The sequence below is a fragment of the Danio rerio genome, chromosome 2 (genome assembly GCF_049306965.1).
Source record: "Danio rerio strain Tuebingen ecotype United States chromosome 2, GRCz12tu, whole genome shotgun sequence".
Classification (NCBI taxonomy): domain Eukaryota; kingdom Metazoa; phylum Chordata; class Actinopteri; order Cypriniformes; family Danionidae; genus Danio; species Danio rerio.
In genome coordinates this window covers 47588863-47606177 of record NC_133177.1, presented here as the reverse complement: position 1 = coordinate 47606177, position 17315 = coordinate 47588863, and the positions used below count along the sequence as shown (strand labels likewise).

The following is a 17315-nucleotide window of genomic DNA, read 5'->3' as shown; positions in this document are numbered from 1 at the left end:
ACCACTGTTACTCAGATACAATAAATCAAGCCGAGTTTGTTTTCTTAGCATTACTACCAGCTGTAAGCCACCCTGCCATTTTTCCCCCCTCAAAGACAAGTGAACAGCAGATTTATACAGTCATTATGTTTGCATTCACAAGGCTTGTTAATGAAACCATCTAATCGTAAAAACTAAAAGGGAACAGAGAATAAATTAAGCATCAACCCATCAGTCTCCCACCGCGCGTGGAGTGTGTGAGGCAATTAGAGCTTGTGTTTTAATTCATGATTAATTAAACATGAATGGAGGAAGGAAAACATTTTCAAGATCACATGACTCTTTAAACGCATACAGTACCATTGTCTGAGCTTCATATCGAGTACTGCTGATCAATGATACTTATATTCTATATGACCTTTGGGCTCTGTTTGGGGTTTATGAATGCAAAAATGCTTACCGAGTCCAAGGCATGACACCCGCAGTCCAGACTTTCCAAGATTCCTGTGGAGAGAGTGAAAAATATGAATGACATTTAGACATTCTAGTTAAAATAAGTGTTGCAATTAAAGCATTCTTCTGTAAAAACATACAAATTGTGGAGAATCATCTGATCCAATGTTCTGCTTTCCCTTATAAGTAATGCTGAGAATTATTTAATCATAGTAAACACATATTGTACTGTGTTTATGAGTGATTTCCGTTTATTTACACTTACAAATTGAAATATGGGACTTTGATTTTTGCTCAAACAAGTTTTGATGTTGAAAAGTGAAATTTGTTGGCATTTTTGTGAAGTTTATTCATAAACAAATTTCGAGAGGATCACGTGCTTATGATTGTTCACAGCTGTTCCAACTTTAGCTAACGACTGATATAAATAACCAGACTTTTCTCATCTCAATATATTCGTCTTGAAGAAACCCCCCCACCCAACCCTACTTTCCCTCCTTTCAAACGGGAAAGCTCGTTCTCCCCGTGGTCGCGTGGGTTTTCCCCCGGGTCCTCCGGTTTCCTCCCACAGTTCATAAACAAACACTCTAAACAATTAATCAAAATACTTTAGCTAAACTCTAAGTACACCTTTCAGCATCCATATCTGACACTTTGCTACAACAAGCAAGAAGGGGAGTCATCGAGATCTACCTGAGCTCAAACTCACCTCTCGCCTTGCAACGGGAGGGAGCCCAGGGCTCGAGGATCTTATAAGCTCAGGGCTCTCTCCCGGGACAGCACGCCAAACAAGCTTTACCATAATTCATCAGCTAAGTGTGAACTCTTGAAAGTAGGTTGAAATGAATGGGCCCTATCACACACCTGGCGTAATAAGGTGCAAGATGTGTTTGGTGCAATTTGTGGCTGTTTTCAGACCAGTGCAATAGTAATTCACATATTTTGCGCCACGTTTAAATAGCAAATCAATTTGCGCCACTTTGGCTGCATTGACACTGCACTGTTCAAGTGACTCAATTCCGATTTTTTTCTCCCATGTGGCACAGATCGGATATGGCCCATGTATGTAATTTACTCAAATCAGATTCAGGCCTTGTGCATATGTGGAAATTTATCAGATATGAATCGGATCTGTGTTCTCATGTCTGCAGTGTAAGCAGGTGGATCAGATTTTTACCTGTCTATACGAGTCGCGCGTCATTAAAAACCCATAGTGAATGACGTCAAGTCTGACACTTTCTTTTCAGAACAGACTTCAGCAGAGTCCCAAACCTTAAATCACATACACGAGGACATAAACAGCTTTTATATTTTCATATAGCACAGGTATTTAAGCATGTTAACGAGAGCAAGAGAGCACCATGTCTGCCAAGTAACCAATGTAAACTTATAAAAAAATAGTGCATAGCTACATCACATGCATAAATCACACCATGGACATTACATTAAGATGCCTAAAGGTTTAAAAAAGCCTGTATATCAAAAGAAGAAATGAGAACCTTTCTGTCTAAAACTATATAAACTATAGTAAAACAGCTTGTCAAAAGCTGCGAACAGATTACATCTATGCAGGAATAAAAAAAAAGCACTATTTAATTATCAGCTGTCAGTCAGCTCTTTCCAGGTCACTGTGCCTTTGCCGTGTGCTGCGTAAATGCAGACAATCGGATACGTGTCACTTATGAAAGATAATGTAAGCAGGTCATCAAATAAAAATCGGATACAGTCACAAAATCGGAATTGACCATCAAGTGTAAATGCAGCCTTTGTGAACTCATGGGTGTGCTGGTCTAAAAAGGAGGTGTGTTAAGGCGCATTGGTGGCGTCATTAGTGGTAGTTATGCACCTGTGCAGGTCCAAAAGCATACACATTGATGAATCCGCCCAGGATACAGTAATACACAAATATCTTTACAGAAAAAAATTATAATAAAAGATTAAATGATACAAAAATGATTATTTTCCACATTAATATAAAAAACACTGCCTCCATGACTTTTTCGCCTTACTTTTTTTCTTCAGTTTACTCATGACAAACTGCATTTGTATGATGATATTATTATTAGTAGCAGGGCTTAATTTGTGCACCTTATTGAGTCCGGCACCTCCGAAATCTGAAATCACCTAATGATAAGTTTCTGCGACTCCCCAAACCTTTTTAGTTTCGTCCACAACAACTATCCCGCCGTCCCCCCTCTTGTTTAGTCTGCCAATCAATCAATACATAAACGCTCAAAATATGAAAAATTATAATAATAATAATGTATTTTCAATAATATTTCTAATAAAAATAATAATAATATATTTAATAATAACTTAGCATATTCTATATTATTCTATTATTTATAATTAAATAGGGAGATGGGAAAAAATTCAGAAACAAGAAAAAAAGCAGAGGAAAGTTATATACATATAGGAAAGTTATTTACATATTATGTAATTCTTATTATTAATTTTATGACTATGTTTCTAAATGTACATATTAAAAATGGCTGTTATTTCAACTACAATTTTGGTCAAATATGAACAAAGTCAAACACTGATTTAAATAGATTAAAAACAGTTGGATTCATCCATATTTCATGCAAATATTGGGTTAAATCTGTCATGTTCCTGACCTGACAGTTTTGTCTATTCTGTCAGTGTTTAATGTTTTCGTTTGTCCTGTGCTTGTTTACATGGCTTTGACTTAATTTGTGTTGGCCATGTGCTTCTCTTGTCTTTTCTCTTTGTTTTCAGTTTGCTTATCTTGTATCCTAGCCTTTATTTATTGTTTGTTTACTACTTTGTTTTGTTTGTTCCTAGTGTTAACGTAATTTGGGTCTAATCGTTGTCTTGCTTTTATCCTTATAACCATTTTTGTTTAATTTTTTCGGTCAATCTCAGTCTTGTATATTAGTTGATTATAAGTTGTCTTTTTGATTGTTTCATTTCTCTGTTTAAGATTCTAGGAGTCTTTATTTAAAATGTTTCTGTTTTATCCATTTTGCCTAGTCAGTCTAGTTTCCTTTCTACTAGGATTTATATTTGGTTTCATATTTTCTTTTAGATTTAGTTTTTTTATTATTTTATTTTACAATTATTGCTGCCTGTTAGCTGTCCTGTCTTGTGTCTTTTACTTTTCCAGTCCTATCCCGTGTCCTGACTTCCCTGGCCTGCTAGTCTGGAGTTAACAGGGCTTGTTCCTACTCCTGGCTGACTGTTTATTCTGATGCTTTGTCCCTATACCACTGGCTTTCCTATATTATTAACTATACACTGAATAAAATTATTTAAAGATGATTCCTTGGATTTACTCAATTTGTTACGTGGTTGTGAACAGTTTATTTGTGTTGAATTTAAACAAACAAATTAAGTTGAACATTAATAAACTTAATTTGTTTGTTTCAATTTAACACAAATAAATTGTTTGCAACAGTTCTGCATGCAACACTTTTTCCAGTGACTGTTTGGACCTTGTCATCCCCTTGTCTGTCTGTGCCTAATTCTATCAATAAACACCTTTCTTTTGTTCATTGCTGAAACTGGGTCCGCTTTCTTGCTTTCTGCGACAGAAACAGCATTTTTAAGAGTGTAAAAACAAAAAATAAACAATATGATCCAGACCCACTGAACTGTGACGGATAGAGCTTACGCACACATAATACACAGTCGACTGACTACTTTAATTTCAAAAGTTAAGGGAAAAACTTTTTAAAAAGAAAAGAGTTTTCTGCTATTTGGTTTCAAAACTGCATTAGTGACCTCCCACACTGTGTGACTATGGAGCATGTGAATAATCGACCTGTTTTTCTGGACGCAGAGGGGGGAGAAAAAAAATGTAAATTTCTTTCAGTGCACAGAACAATTGAATGCTGGATCCATGAAAAATGTTGTAAGTGTTGCAGCACATCAGTGATTAAGGATAGCTATTACCAGAAAGAAAGAAACACTCACACACACACACACACACACACACACACACACACACACACACACACACATTTTAATAGCTTTCTAAAGGTACATGTGGATTCACACACACACGCACACACACAAACACATACACACACAAACACATACACACATACACATTTTAATAGCTTTGTAAAGGTACATGTGAATTCACACACAAACACACACACACACACACACACACACACACACACACACACACACACACACACACACACACACACACACACACACATTTTAATAGCTTTATAAAGGTACATGTGAATTCACACAAACACACACACACACACACACACACACACACACACACACACACACACACACACACACATTTTAATAGCTTTATAAAGGTACATGTGAATTCACACACACACACACACACACACACACACACACACACACACACACACACACACACACACACACACACACACACACACACACACACACATTTTAATAGCTTTATAAAGGTACATGTGAATTCACACACACACATACATACACACACACACACACACACACACACACACACACACACACACATTTTAATAGCTTTATAAAGGTACATGTGAATTCACACACACACATACACACACACACACACACACACACACACACAATTGTGGCCGGTATTTATGCCCCAAAGTCCTAGATCAAAATTGATTATAGGTTTAGCTTACCATTTACCTCATCTAATTGTCCACAATATAAAACACAAGAAGCGCAGCTCTATTCTTCGGTGTGTCGATGTGACTTTAACAGACCTGGTTTCAACATACAGTAACGCCACAACAATACATTTCCACTCCACCATCATTAAAATTTGCTCTGCTCTGATACGTGGCATCCTCTTAATGCCTGGCTGAGTCAGAGAGAACACCTTATTCACTTTAAACCCACATCTCAGCTCGACACCAATCACATTGCTCAGGTTCACCATTACTGTCCTCACATTACATAAGCATACACTTGTTTCCTGTGATTATGATGGTGTATTACAGGTGTATTACAGGTGTATTATATATCTATCTATCTATCTATCTATCTATCTATCTATCTATCTATCTATCTATCTATCTATCTATCTATCTATCTATCTATCTATCTATCTATCTATCTATCTATCTATCTATCTATCTATCTATCTATCTATCTATCTACTGAACACTGAACCACAAAGCAAGCTCTAAAAAGCCCTAAAAAAACCCTAGCAACTACATAGCAACATCCTGGCAACCACCCACAACACTGGTTTTGCATGTTCATTACCACTCACATTTTCCTCTCAGATAAAAATACCAAAGCAAACATCTCCTAAGTGTCTGCATCCAAACCTGCCAGCCTCAAAACCCTGAATCTGCATCGTAACAAGCAACCATGAACAAGAATTTTCCCGCAGCGTTCCAGTATATCATTACAGCAGGAACCACCAGACGTGGTGCTCGAATATCTTGGTGTTTGTGAAGCTGTGCATTGACTCGCAGGAAATGTGTTCGCACGCATTTGGAGGAAAACCAAGAACATTGATTTCTTGGCTCGAGGACACCCACCACCCCCTGAAATTCAGTTTACGGTGAGAATACCAAATCAGCATGCTCACATATCAGTCCCTTCTAAAAAGATCCATCTCAATTTTTATGCCTATCAACCCCCCTTCCCAACAAAATTACCAAATACACTTGCTCACTTGAGGATCTAGAACCCTATCATACACCTGGCGCAATAAGTCGCAAGGTGTATTTGGTGCGATTTGTTGCTATTTTCAGACCAGCGCAACCCTAATTTCCACGTTTTTGCGCCATGTTGTTTAAATAGCAAATCTATTTGCGCAACTTTGTGGACTCATGGGTGTTCTGTTTTAGAAAGGAGGAGGGTTAAGGTGCATTGTTGGCACGTTGCTATTTTGAGGAACTAAAATAGACCATTGCGCCATTAATCAACTAAAAGCTGGTCTAAAGTCCAGCGCTGAGCCCGTTATATACGCACAATAGAGTCCAAACGCTTACACATTGCTTAATACACTAAGGATGTACAGCAATACACAAATATCTTTATATGTGAAATAATGAAGGATTAAAATGTTCCAAAAACTATTATTTTCTACATAATTATAAAAACCACTGCCTCCATGCCTTCTTCATCTCTGGGGGCTTTTTCAGTTCATTCATGACAACTTGCTTTTGTATATTGTTATTATTATTATTAGCAGTATTATTTATTATATGCATATTTATATTTGTTTTAATAAAAACAAGTTTAGATTTGTCCACCTGTTGAGTTTTTGGAGACGTATACATCAACATATGGGACATAAGAAATGTGCTGGGATATAACTCAGTTGTTAAACAACACTTTGTTATTATTGTTCATTTATTTGTTTGCTGGATATTAGAGCTGAATTTAGAAAAAGCTTTGAAATAAATCTTTGCACTTAACAAACCGAATTAAATATGTAGGCTAATAGATGTCTTCAGCGGATTATACGTATAACACCGTTTGCTTATCCACGAAAGTAAAGGAGTAAAGAGTAAAAGTAAAGAGAAAGTAAAGATGCCAAATGGGCGAAGCAGTGGCGCAGTAGGTAGTGCTGTCACCTCACAGCAAGAAAGTCGCTTGTTTGAGTCTCGGCTGGCTCAGTTGGTGTTTCTCTGTGGAGTTTACATGTTCTCCCTGCATTTGCGTGGGCTTCCTCAGGGTGCTCAGGGTGCTCCTGTTTCTCCCACTGTCCAAAGACATACAAATAATAAAAAAGTGTTGAATAGGGTAGGCTAAATTGTCAGTAGTGTATGAGTGTGAGTGAGTGTGTGTAGATGTTTCCCGGAGATGGGTTGCAGCTGGAAGGACATCCGCTGTGTAAAACAAATGCTGGATAAGTTGGTGGTTCATTCCGCTGTGGCAACCTCATAATAAGAAAGGGACTAAGCTGAAAAAAAATGAATGAATGAAGAGGACAAATGAAGGAGGCTCGTTCTTTATCTTCTTGCTGCTGATGATCCGTTTAACCGCTTTCTCGTTAGTTAAGTATTACATTTTTTCACTTATAAAGTCCTCCATTTACATAGCAGTGGTGGAAAGAGTATTGATAAATCCAGCGCACCCAGAGGACACCCCCCCCCCCCCCCCCCCCCCCCCCGGCTCATCTCTTCGCGCTCCCCACCACAATTTTTCGGTTTTACGAGCTACGTTTTCAGAATGAGTCTATGTTGATTTTTTTCTGTTATGTCCCTGCAGGTCAATTCAGGCTACTCAGATTATTGCCTTTTTTTAAACATGACAAATCTGTTGTCTTCAATAGTGGCATCTTCATCCTTCACACTGATGCAGCTGTTGCGAAAAGCGATGAATGTCTGCAACATCATCTCCCACTCCATTTCTTTTTTTGTTTTTTGACGTTTTCCAAAGCATTATTACTTTGTGTGACATTACAACCACAGCGCATTCCCAGCTGCAGACATTTATAATTTAAAACTCTGTGTGATGGAGGTGTTTTTTTTCTTCAGAGTAGCAGACATACGCACAGTTGGGTGACAACAGATCCTTCCTCATCACAGCGAGCTGAGTCAGAGAGCTGAAGAACCGAGAGACTGCGGGACAGAGAGCGAGCCAATGGAAACTGTATGTATCGTTTGGCTGACATTGTTCGGAGGATGTTGTGTGAAGAACATGACAGGAAGGCAGGGTTGATTTGTTTGTTCTAATATGCCTGCATGACTTGTGTGTGTGTGTGTGTTGGAGCACAGCAATTTTTTGCTTTAGTTGACTGGATGCTGGAACAAAAAAAAAAAAAACAGGCAATCATGTTTATGGACACTGCACAATACAAACTACATGTTTTCTTTTTTTTCTGAGAAGCTGGTGAAAGTATAAGACAGCTTAAGTCAAAAAGAGCATACAATACAATTTTAAAATTGGAGCTCAATGCAAAACGGGGGAAAATGAGGTAGAAATTGTAGAAGTAATTCAGCACTGCCATGTATCAAAGGACTGTTTCATGGGATTATCATGTTGTTTTTAAAGGGTTAGTTCACTCAGAAATGAAATGTTGGTTTTTATTACTCACTTCATCTTCAGAAGACAAACTAAGACATTTTAGATGAAATCCAAGAGCTCTCTCATCCTCCATTTGGACTTTTAACACCTCGTGACCATTGCTGTCTATGGAGGATGAGAAAGCTTTTGGATTTCACCTAAAATATTATAATTTGTATTCTGAAGTTGAAGGAAGGACTCTAAGATTTTAAGCAGCATGAAGGTGAGCAATTAATAACCGAATCCCGTTAATATTATGATAATATTTAGTACTAAGTACCTTGGATTTTGATATACAGTAGGGGAAAGTATTGAACACGTCATGTTTTTTTCCTGGGAAAAATATTCTAAAGCAGCCATTGACATAGAGTTAAACCAGATTTTGGTAAAAACCCAAACAACACAAACAAAAATATAACAAAGCAGAAAAAAAATATTACGTGTAATAATTTAATGACAGAAGGAAAAAGTACTGAACTACTGAATTGTATTTAATACTTTATATAAAGGCTTTTTTTTTAGCTTAAAAGCTTAAAGACGCCTCTCATATGGAGAATAAAATCACATGCATTGCTCAGGTGTTTTTCACAGACCTCAACAGAGTGTCAAAACCCTGATGATCCAGTGATCGCTTTTGTCAAAACTTCAGGCTTATTTGCTTCAATTGTTTTGTTTTGCTGTGAAAATTCTTTTTGATCTTAAAAACATTTGTACTCGCAAAATCCTGGAGGCATAAAAAATTTTTGTAAGGTTTTTATTAATATAAACTAAAATTAAGTAGCATTTGGTGAAGATGACACTTAAAAGAAGCATTCGGGGGGAAAACATCGCTGTTTGACCGTGAAATTCACCTGCCTTTAAGTGTTTCAGTTGGACTGTTGTTGGAGTACAGCTTGTGTAATTGTGTGTGAGTGTGAGCCTCATTACTGTCTCTTCTGATACTGTAGTCGGGGTAAAACAGAATTGATAACGAGTTCAGAGCAGTCAAGGGACTTACTGCAGAGCGGGATAACTAACTACCACGCGTGTGTGTCTGTGAGAGAGAGAGTACTGAACAATACTGTGTGTGAGTGCTTATGTGGTGTCTTCTAATAAAAATGAAATTGTTTCCAATCAAAACTATTAAGCCTCATCAGCAAATGAATAACACAGTGTGATGATTAACAGATGGGTGATGTTGTGCAGGAAGGGATTTTCTAAGCACCAAAGGATGTTCCTCAGTTCTCTTTCCAGCAGAATCAGGTTTAGTCTGAGCCACCCAGAGCTAATCTGACATATAAAGGGGGTGTTCACCCGAAATTAAAATGCTGTCATCATCTGCTCACCTTAATACTGCTCAAACCATGTTTTACCAGCCTACATTATCTTGACTTACTAAAAAAAAAAAAACAGAAAGAGAAAGATGGAGAGACAAGGAAGGAAGAAAAGAATAAAGAAGGAAAGGAATGAAGGAAGCAAGGATAGGTGGATATGTAGAACAATACATAGATAGATAGAATGATCAAAAGAACAATCTATAGAACGATTGGCAAAATGATCAACAGAAATGATCAATAGAAATATCACTAGAACAATAAAAAAATCAAGACAGAAAGATAGACTGATCGATAGAACAATCGATAGAATGATAGAACAATAGATAGAGTGATCAATAGAATGATAGATAGTACGATAAACTGATCGAACAATAGATTGAAAAACAGAACAATGCATAAAATGATGGAACGATAGATAGAACGATAGAAAGATATATATAACGATAGATAGAAAGATAGAATGGTAGAACAATAGAGAGTGATAGATGGGTAAATGATCTATAGAATGATTGACAGAACGATCAATGCAACAATCAATTGAACAATCAATAGAACAATCAAAAGAACAACAGACATAAAGACAGATAAAACGATAGATTGCTAGAACAATAGATAGTGATAGATCGATAGAATGATTTATATAATGATTGACAGAACAATCAATACAACGATCAATAGAACAAAATATAGAAAGATGGATAGAATGATAGATAGAACATTAGACTGGTAGAACAAAAAGAGTGATAGATCGGTAGAATGATCTATGAAACGATTGACAGAATGATCGAGAGAACGATCAATAGAATAACAGATAGAAACATAAAAAGAACGATAGATTGCTAGAACAATAAATAGAATGATAGATTGATAAAACTATTTTTAGAATGATAGAGAACGATCAATATAATGATTGATAGAACGATTAATAGAACAATTAGTAGAACAATAGATGAAAGATAGAATGGCAGATAGAACGACAGATTGATAGAACAATAAATAGAGTGATAGATCGGTAGAATGATCTATAGAACAATCAATAGAACAAAAGATAGAACAACAGATTGATAGAACAATAGATAGAGTGCCAGATAGAACAATGTATAGAATGATTGACAGAACAATCAAAATATTAATCTTTAGAATGATCAATAGAACAACAGATAGAAAGATAGAGAGAACAATAGATTGATAGAACAATAGATAACGCCACAATCACCAGCGATCTAATCCTGGTAGATTGTTGGTAAACACGCAGATTACTAAAGGACTACGAAGGACTACAAGTTCCAGTCATGCACTGCTCACACGCACCTGTTTTTTAGTTGGTAGATTACACACACTCACGGCTGGGAGCTGCTCAGGAACTGATTACAAGGACTACTGTATTTATACACTCTATTATAGATAGAGTGATAGATCGATAGAACTATTTATAGAATAATTGACAGAACGATCAACAGAACAATCGATAGAACAATAGATAGAAAGAGATAGAATGATAGATTGAACGATAAATTGATAGAACAATAAATAGAGTGATAGATCGGTAGAACAATCTATAGAACGATTGACTGAACAATCAATACAGCAATCGATAGAATGATCAATAGAACAATAGATAGATAGACGGAGCAATAGATTGATACAATAGAGTGATACATTGACAGAATGATTATAGAATGATAGACAGAAAAATAGATAGAACAGTAGAACAATGCATAAAATTCTAAAACAATCAATAGAATAATCAATAGAACAATAAAATGATATATTGATAGAACAATAGATCAACAGATCTATAGATAGAACAATAAATAGAAAGATAGAACGATAGATAGAACGAAGAATAGAATGTCTGTAAAGTCACACAGGTAAACACACTGCATGTGAAAAACCTGGCTAATAATGCATGACCCCAAATGTCTTTCCCTTCAACTTCAGTAAATGAAAAAGTGAAAAATGGCTTTCCGGTGCCCTTTAAGGCATCCATGAGGCGTCCTTATCCTGTATGCGCTTCAGAAGATTCCAGAACACAGTGACTCTCTGCTGCTGGGTTACGCTCACACACAAAACACACATATTAGCGCAACAAAAGCATTATTATGGTGTGATGAAAAATGCTTACAAGCCAAATTAAACTAACACATACACTGATTGATTTCCTATCAGCCAAGAAGCCCACACACAAATACAAATGACAAGGACAAATGCGTACACACACACATACACACACACAGCACGACTACCCATCTGGACTGCAGCATTGGCCAGTGAACCATGCAATACTGCAACTGTTTGTTTTAGTGCTGGAAATTCAGAAAATAAAACAGGCAAAATTACAGTTCTTATAATTAAGCAAATATACACACACATGCACACACACACACACACACACACACACACACACACACCTAATGCGTAATCCCAGAGACACACTAAGACATGACCTTATACAACTATGTGGACATCAAAGGGTTTTAAACTGTATTTTAAGCCTTCCTGTCATTTACAAAGTCACAGAGCAAGTGAGACAGTAAAAAAGAGAGGGAGGACACTGAAAAAAAATTCTTACTCAGATTTGTTAAGACAGGGTCCAAAATTAGCACTCACCAAGCCGCAAATTAGAGCAGTCCTTTTTTGTTGTTTTTGGTCAGTAAACTAAATTTGCAAAAATGATAAGTAATACATGCAGAATATAAGAACCATTATGCAGGATTATTATTGTTTTTTTTGTTGTTGTTTTGTTTTTACTAATGTTCACTTTGTAGACAGGGATTAAATAAATTAAGCAAATGGTGTCAAATATAATATAATTTATGTATGCCCACTGAGTTTCCTCAGTGTAACATAGTTGCCATTAACATACATTAACATTGTAACATCTTTACCATGTGTGTAACTTAGCAAACTTGATAAATAATACATACAGAATATAAGAACCATTATACAGGATTAATATACAGTTAAAGTCAGAATTATTAGGCAGAATTATAATTAGTTTTAATAACTAATTTCTAATAACTGATTTATTTTATCTTTGCCATGATAACAGTAAATAATATTTGCCTAGATATTTCTCAACCCACTTCTATACAGCTTAAAGTGAAATTTAAGGACTAACTAGGTTATTTAGGTTAACTAGGAAGGTTAGGGTAATTAGGCAAGTTATTGTATAACGATGGTTTGTTCTGTATAAAAATATAGCTTAAAGGGGCTACTAATTTTGACCTTAAAATTATTCACCAAAAATTTAAAGCTGCTTTTACTGTAGCTAAAATAAAACAAATTAGACTTTCTCCAGAAGAAAAAATATTATCAGACGTATTGTGAAAATTTCCTTGCTCTGTTAAACATCATTTGGGGGGAAAAAAAAAAAAAAAAAAAAAAAAAAAAAAAAAAAAAAAAAAAATATATATATATATATATATATATATATATATATATATATATATATATATATATATATATATATATATATATATATATATATCACTTTGTACACTGTAAAAAGGGTTCCATACAATTAATTCATGTTGCTTGTTCAAACTCCTTATTTAAAATGAGGTGAAACACATTTTGTGAGATTTCATTGGGACAACTTAATGTTTTATGTTCAGTCCACTTAAATTTGTATAAATGAATAAGTTTTCTGAATTCCTTCATGCTGTCCCAAGACAAATGGATTGTGTGGAACCCAGCAGATTTTACAAGAGTTCAGAATATCTTTTGTCTTCAACAGAAAAAAGAAATGAATAAATATTTGGAAAACCTATAAGGAAATGTGTGTGGAAATTTTCACTTTTGGGTGAACTGTCGCTTTAAATTACATAAATATTATGAATTCAGACCACTCTGCACAACCACACAGCTTTAATCACAAGCACACCCTCTGCTGCAGCACAAATATGCTAAAATGCATGCAGGACTTCGTAGAAAATGTAATGTTTACAAAAAGAGCCCGAGGTTCTGCGCTGTCAGAGCAAGTGCTATTTCTAAAGATTAAATCATGGTGAGTGACAGATGATTAAACCACATAGACAGATATTTGTTCTCCAGGACATCCAACATACACAGAGACCCATTACTCATTGTTAACTTTGCCTTCTGAAAAATAACCTATACAAATTCTCTGAAAGAGGTAAATTGTGCCCTGCAAGCATGTGTTTTTGCCTCTGATGGTCTGAATGAAATGCCAGTTTTTGTCTTGTGACTTCATTATGCTCATATATGATCATGCTCATGCATCATAAGGGTATCATTTTTTAGCTTTTAGTTAATGAGACTAATTTTCTATCCTTTTGCAAAATCACATTTAATCTAACCATTTTCCACTCTCTTTTTTTTAGCTTGTTTTGCTGCTGTCAACAGCCTCTTTGCGCACAAAATGAACAGTTCTTTGCCATGCTAACAGATTAAGTAAACAATACGTTTGCTGTCATGTCAATTATAGTTTGTGCGGCTCCATCTTTCAATAACAACCTCTCTGCGATGCCTGTGTTACATTGTGTGACGGCTTTACAAACAATCCATGCTGAAATATGCCACTAAAAAATTCCTAAGGTCAGACTAACATGACCCGGATCTTGTTAAAAATCAACTTCAGCCACACTGGGATCATTCAAAAAGGATAACAACAGTAGCCTCACACAACCAGGAACATTTTCAACATTTTAATCATATCATTATTTTCGTCATTTTTATTTCATATTTCTTTTATTGGGTTTTTTACATGAAATATCAATTACAACATACATTTTATAAAAATCCTTTTATGTTGTTGTTAACACTATCCTAAATAAACAATTCTCTCCCTCAACTTCCCATTGAAAATACGAAATAAACATAAGTCAAAATAAATAAATAATAATAAAGATAAATAAACAAAAACAATGAACAAAAAATAATAAGAAAATAAAATGAATAATAAATATGTATTGATATATTATTGCTCAGCTTAGGAATTAAAAGTGTTAGCCTAAAAAGGGGCGCGACACCTTGTCAAAATCATTTAAGAACTAGTAAGTGATAATTTAATGCAAGTAAATACTTCTTTTTTCCATGCATCAAAAAAAAGGGGGGGGGGGGTTGAGATGTGTTTCCACTCTTACAGGATCTTACTTGGAAGTAAATTAGTAAAAGTTACAGGCTTGCTGACCATTACTGAAAGGTTAGCAAGTTGTTTTTAACATGGGGGAAGGGCTCATCTCATATACTGATAATAATATATTTAAAAATATAGCATGTTTTCTGTAAATTCAATCAATTGATAGTTTATTAACAGCTGAAGTCAGAATTTTTAGCCCTCCATATTTTTGTATGCTTTTATTCTAGCTGAAATAAAACCAATAAGACTTTATCCAGAAGAAAAAATATAGGAAATACTGTAAAAACTCCTTGCTCTATTAAGCATTATTTGATGAATATTTGAAAAAATAAAAATAAATTTACAGGAGGGCTAATCATTTTGACCTTAACTGTATATAACATATGAACATGAATATTTCTTTTCAAAGTATATAGTCAAAAATGTACTTATATGTGATACTTTTTCTCAATTTATTTATAACGTCAGGGCAGTTGTTTAATTAGCAATGTAGAAATATTTAAAAATTTATGAAATATAAAACACTTTTAACTTTTAATTAAATATTGCTAAATAGAATGCAAAATGTAAAAATTGTACTTAGAAGCATACAACTTTTTCTCCACGCGGCTATTCTAGTCTTTAGTTTAATATTGCATTAAAAAACTATTTCAGTAAGCAATTTATTTTGCGATATCAGGAAATAAACCAATGAGTAAATTATGAAATGATATACTTTTTTGTCCATGCAACATTCAGTTGAAGTCAACATTATTAGCGCCCCTTTGATTTTTTTTTGTTTCTTTTTTAAATATTTCCTAAATGATGTTTAACAGAGCATGGAAATTTTCACAGTATGTCTGATATTATTTGTCATCTGGAGAAAGTCCTATTTGTTTTATTTTGGCAATAATAAAAGCAGCTTTTAATTTTTAAAAAACATTTTAAGTTCAAAATTATTAGTCAGAAAATGATTAAAAATGCAATGATTAAAAAAACAAACAGGGGGGCTAATAATTCATCATATTGCACAGTCATACATGGTGGGAACTTATTATCTCACAATTCCAAGTCTAAAATTCGGAGTAACAAATTCAGAAACGTTGAATTAAAATTTTGGGGTGAATTATCACTTTAACTTTTAATTTCGAACCTTTAGAACTGTCATCAGCAAGGATCAACCATGCTAAATTGGACATTCTGACGGTGTGGAAAATCTATATGTGATGTCTACCATATTGGTGTTTAGTAACATCTAGTTGTTATGAGGTGAGTTGTTAGCCCAACGCTCAAGCCCCAATCTGGAGGACCAGGACATACACACAAACACTAGGCCTACGGATAATTTAGCTTACCCAATTTACCTACAGTGCATGTCTTTGGACTGTGGGGGAAACCAGAGCAAACCCATGTGAACATGCATGCAAACTTCACACAGAAATGCCAACTGACCCAGCCAGGCCTCGAACTAGCGACCTTCTTGTTGTGCTTTACTGTGCCACCCTGTCACCCCCATCTGATACTACAAATGTCAAATTTAATATAGTTTAGCTAAATGCTTGGTCTACATAGTTATCCTGTGATTCCTGATGTGCAGATAATGGGGTGAGGGGATGGGCGATATATACTGTGTAAGAGCTGTTAAAATAACTTTTCTATGTGATTGTAAAGTTTTATATATTCATTTTAGAAAAAGAAACTGAATTACAAAAAAAAAAATAAAAAATTTTAAGTTCAGAACTTTAAATGAACTTTATCTCACAAACTGGTGACTAATTTGCCATAAACATGTTGCAAAAAAAAAGTCAGGATTGTGAGGTAAAAATCCATTTTTATTTATTTATTTGATTTCAAAGTTGTAACAAGCTTGCACAATTTAGGATCTGCATTAGCCTATCTATAATATTTGTGTGTAAAGTTGCAGAACTGTATGCTTTCATACAACATTACCTCCTGTTTCAAGAGATCAAGTTAATTTCCTCATGATATTGCCCTTTTAATCATGCAATTAATTCATTGAAAGTGTAGAAAAGTAATAAATGTCAAGCACGAGTGCGTAAAGCTGGACGTCGGCTGAGGGTGTTCAGGTTTACCCTACTGCCCAATTATGACCCTTGTCCGACAGCTAATGTGTCCAATTAGAGTAACGCGCAGGCAAACCGCCAGTTCTCTGTCGTTATGGAAACTAGCAGATATGCGATAACTGTTGCATGCTTGTGGTATACTTGTGTCTCAGATGCAATTAATTATTTCCAGCACAAAAACCATTACTTCACACCTCCCCCTCAAATTCAAACACATGCACACACACACATACAGACCGAATGTTTTCAGCTCAGTGTAACAGCCTTTCCTCTAATTCATGATTTTACACGCAGGACAAGAAACCGCTGTTGGCTTTTCAAAGCGTGATAAAAAAAAATGTATACTACTGTTTAGTTTACTTTTCACTTCATTAATCGCTTCACCAAACTGCTTTATTAAACCTGTGGTTGGTCAAT

General features: G+C 35.2%; 1 protein-coding gene across 4 annotated transcripts in view; it reads right to left on the bottom strand.

Annotated features, from left to right (window-relative positions):
* kcnab1b (potassium voltage-gated channel subfamily A regulatory beta subunit 1b) overlaps positions 1-17315 on the bottom strand; it is a 105692-nt gene that overhangs the window by 64203 nt on the left and 24174 nt on the right. For all 4 annotated transcript variants that reach the window (XM_009298790.5, XM_073929593.1, XM_678582.11 and 1 more), the window contains one exon: positions 440-483. In XM_009298790.5, coding sequence (XP_009297065.3) covers positions 440-483 — 44 coding nt within the window. The remainder of the gene's footprint in view (positions 1-439; positions 484-17315) is intronic.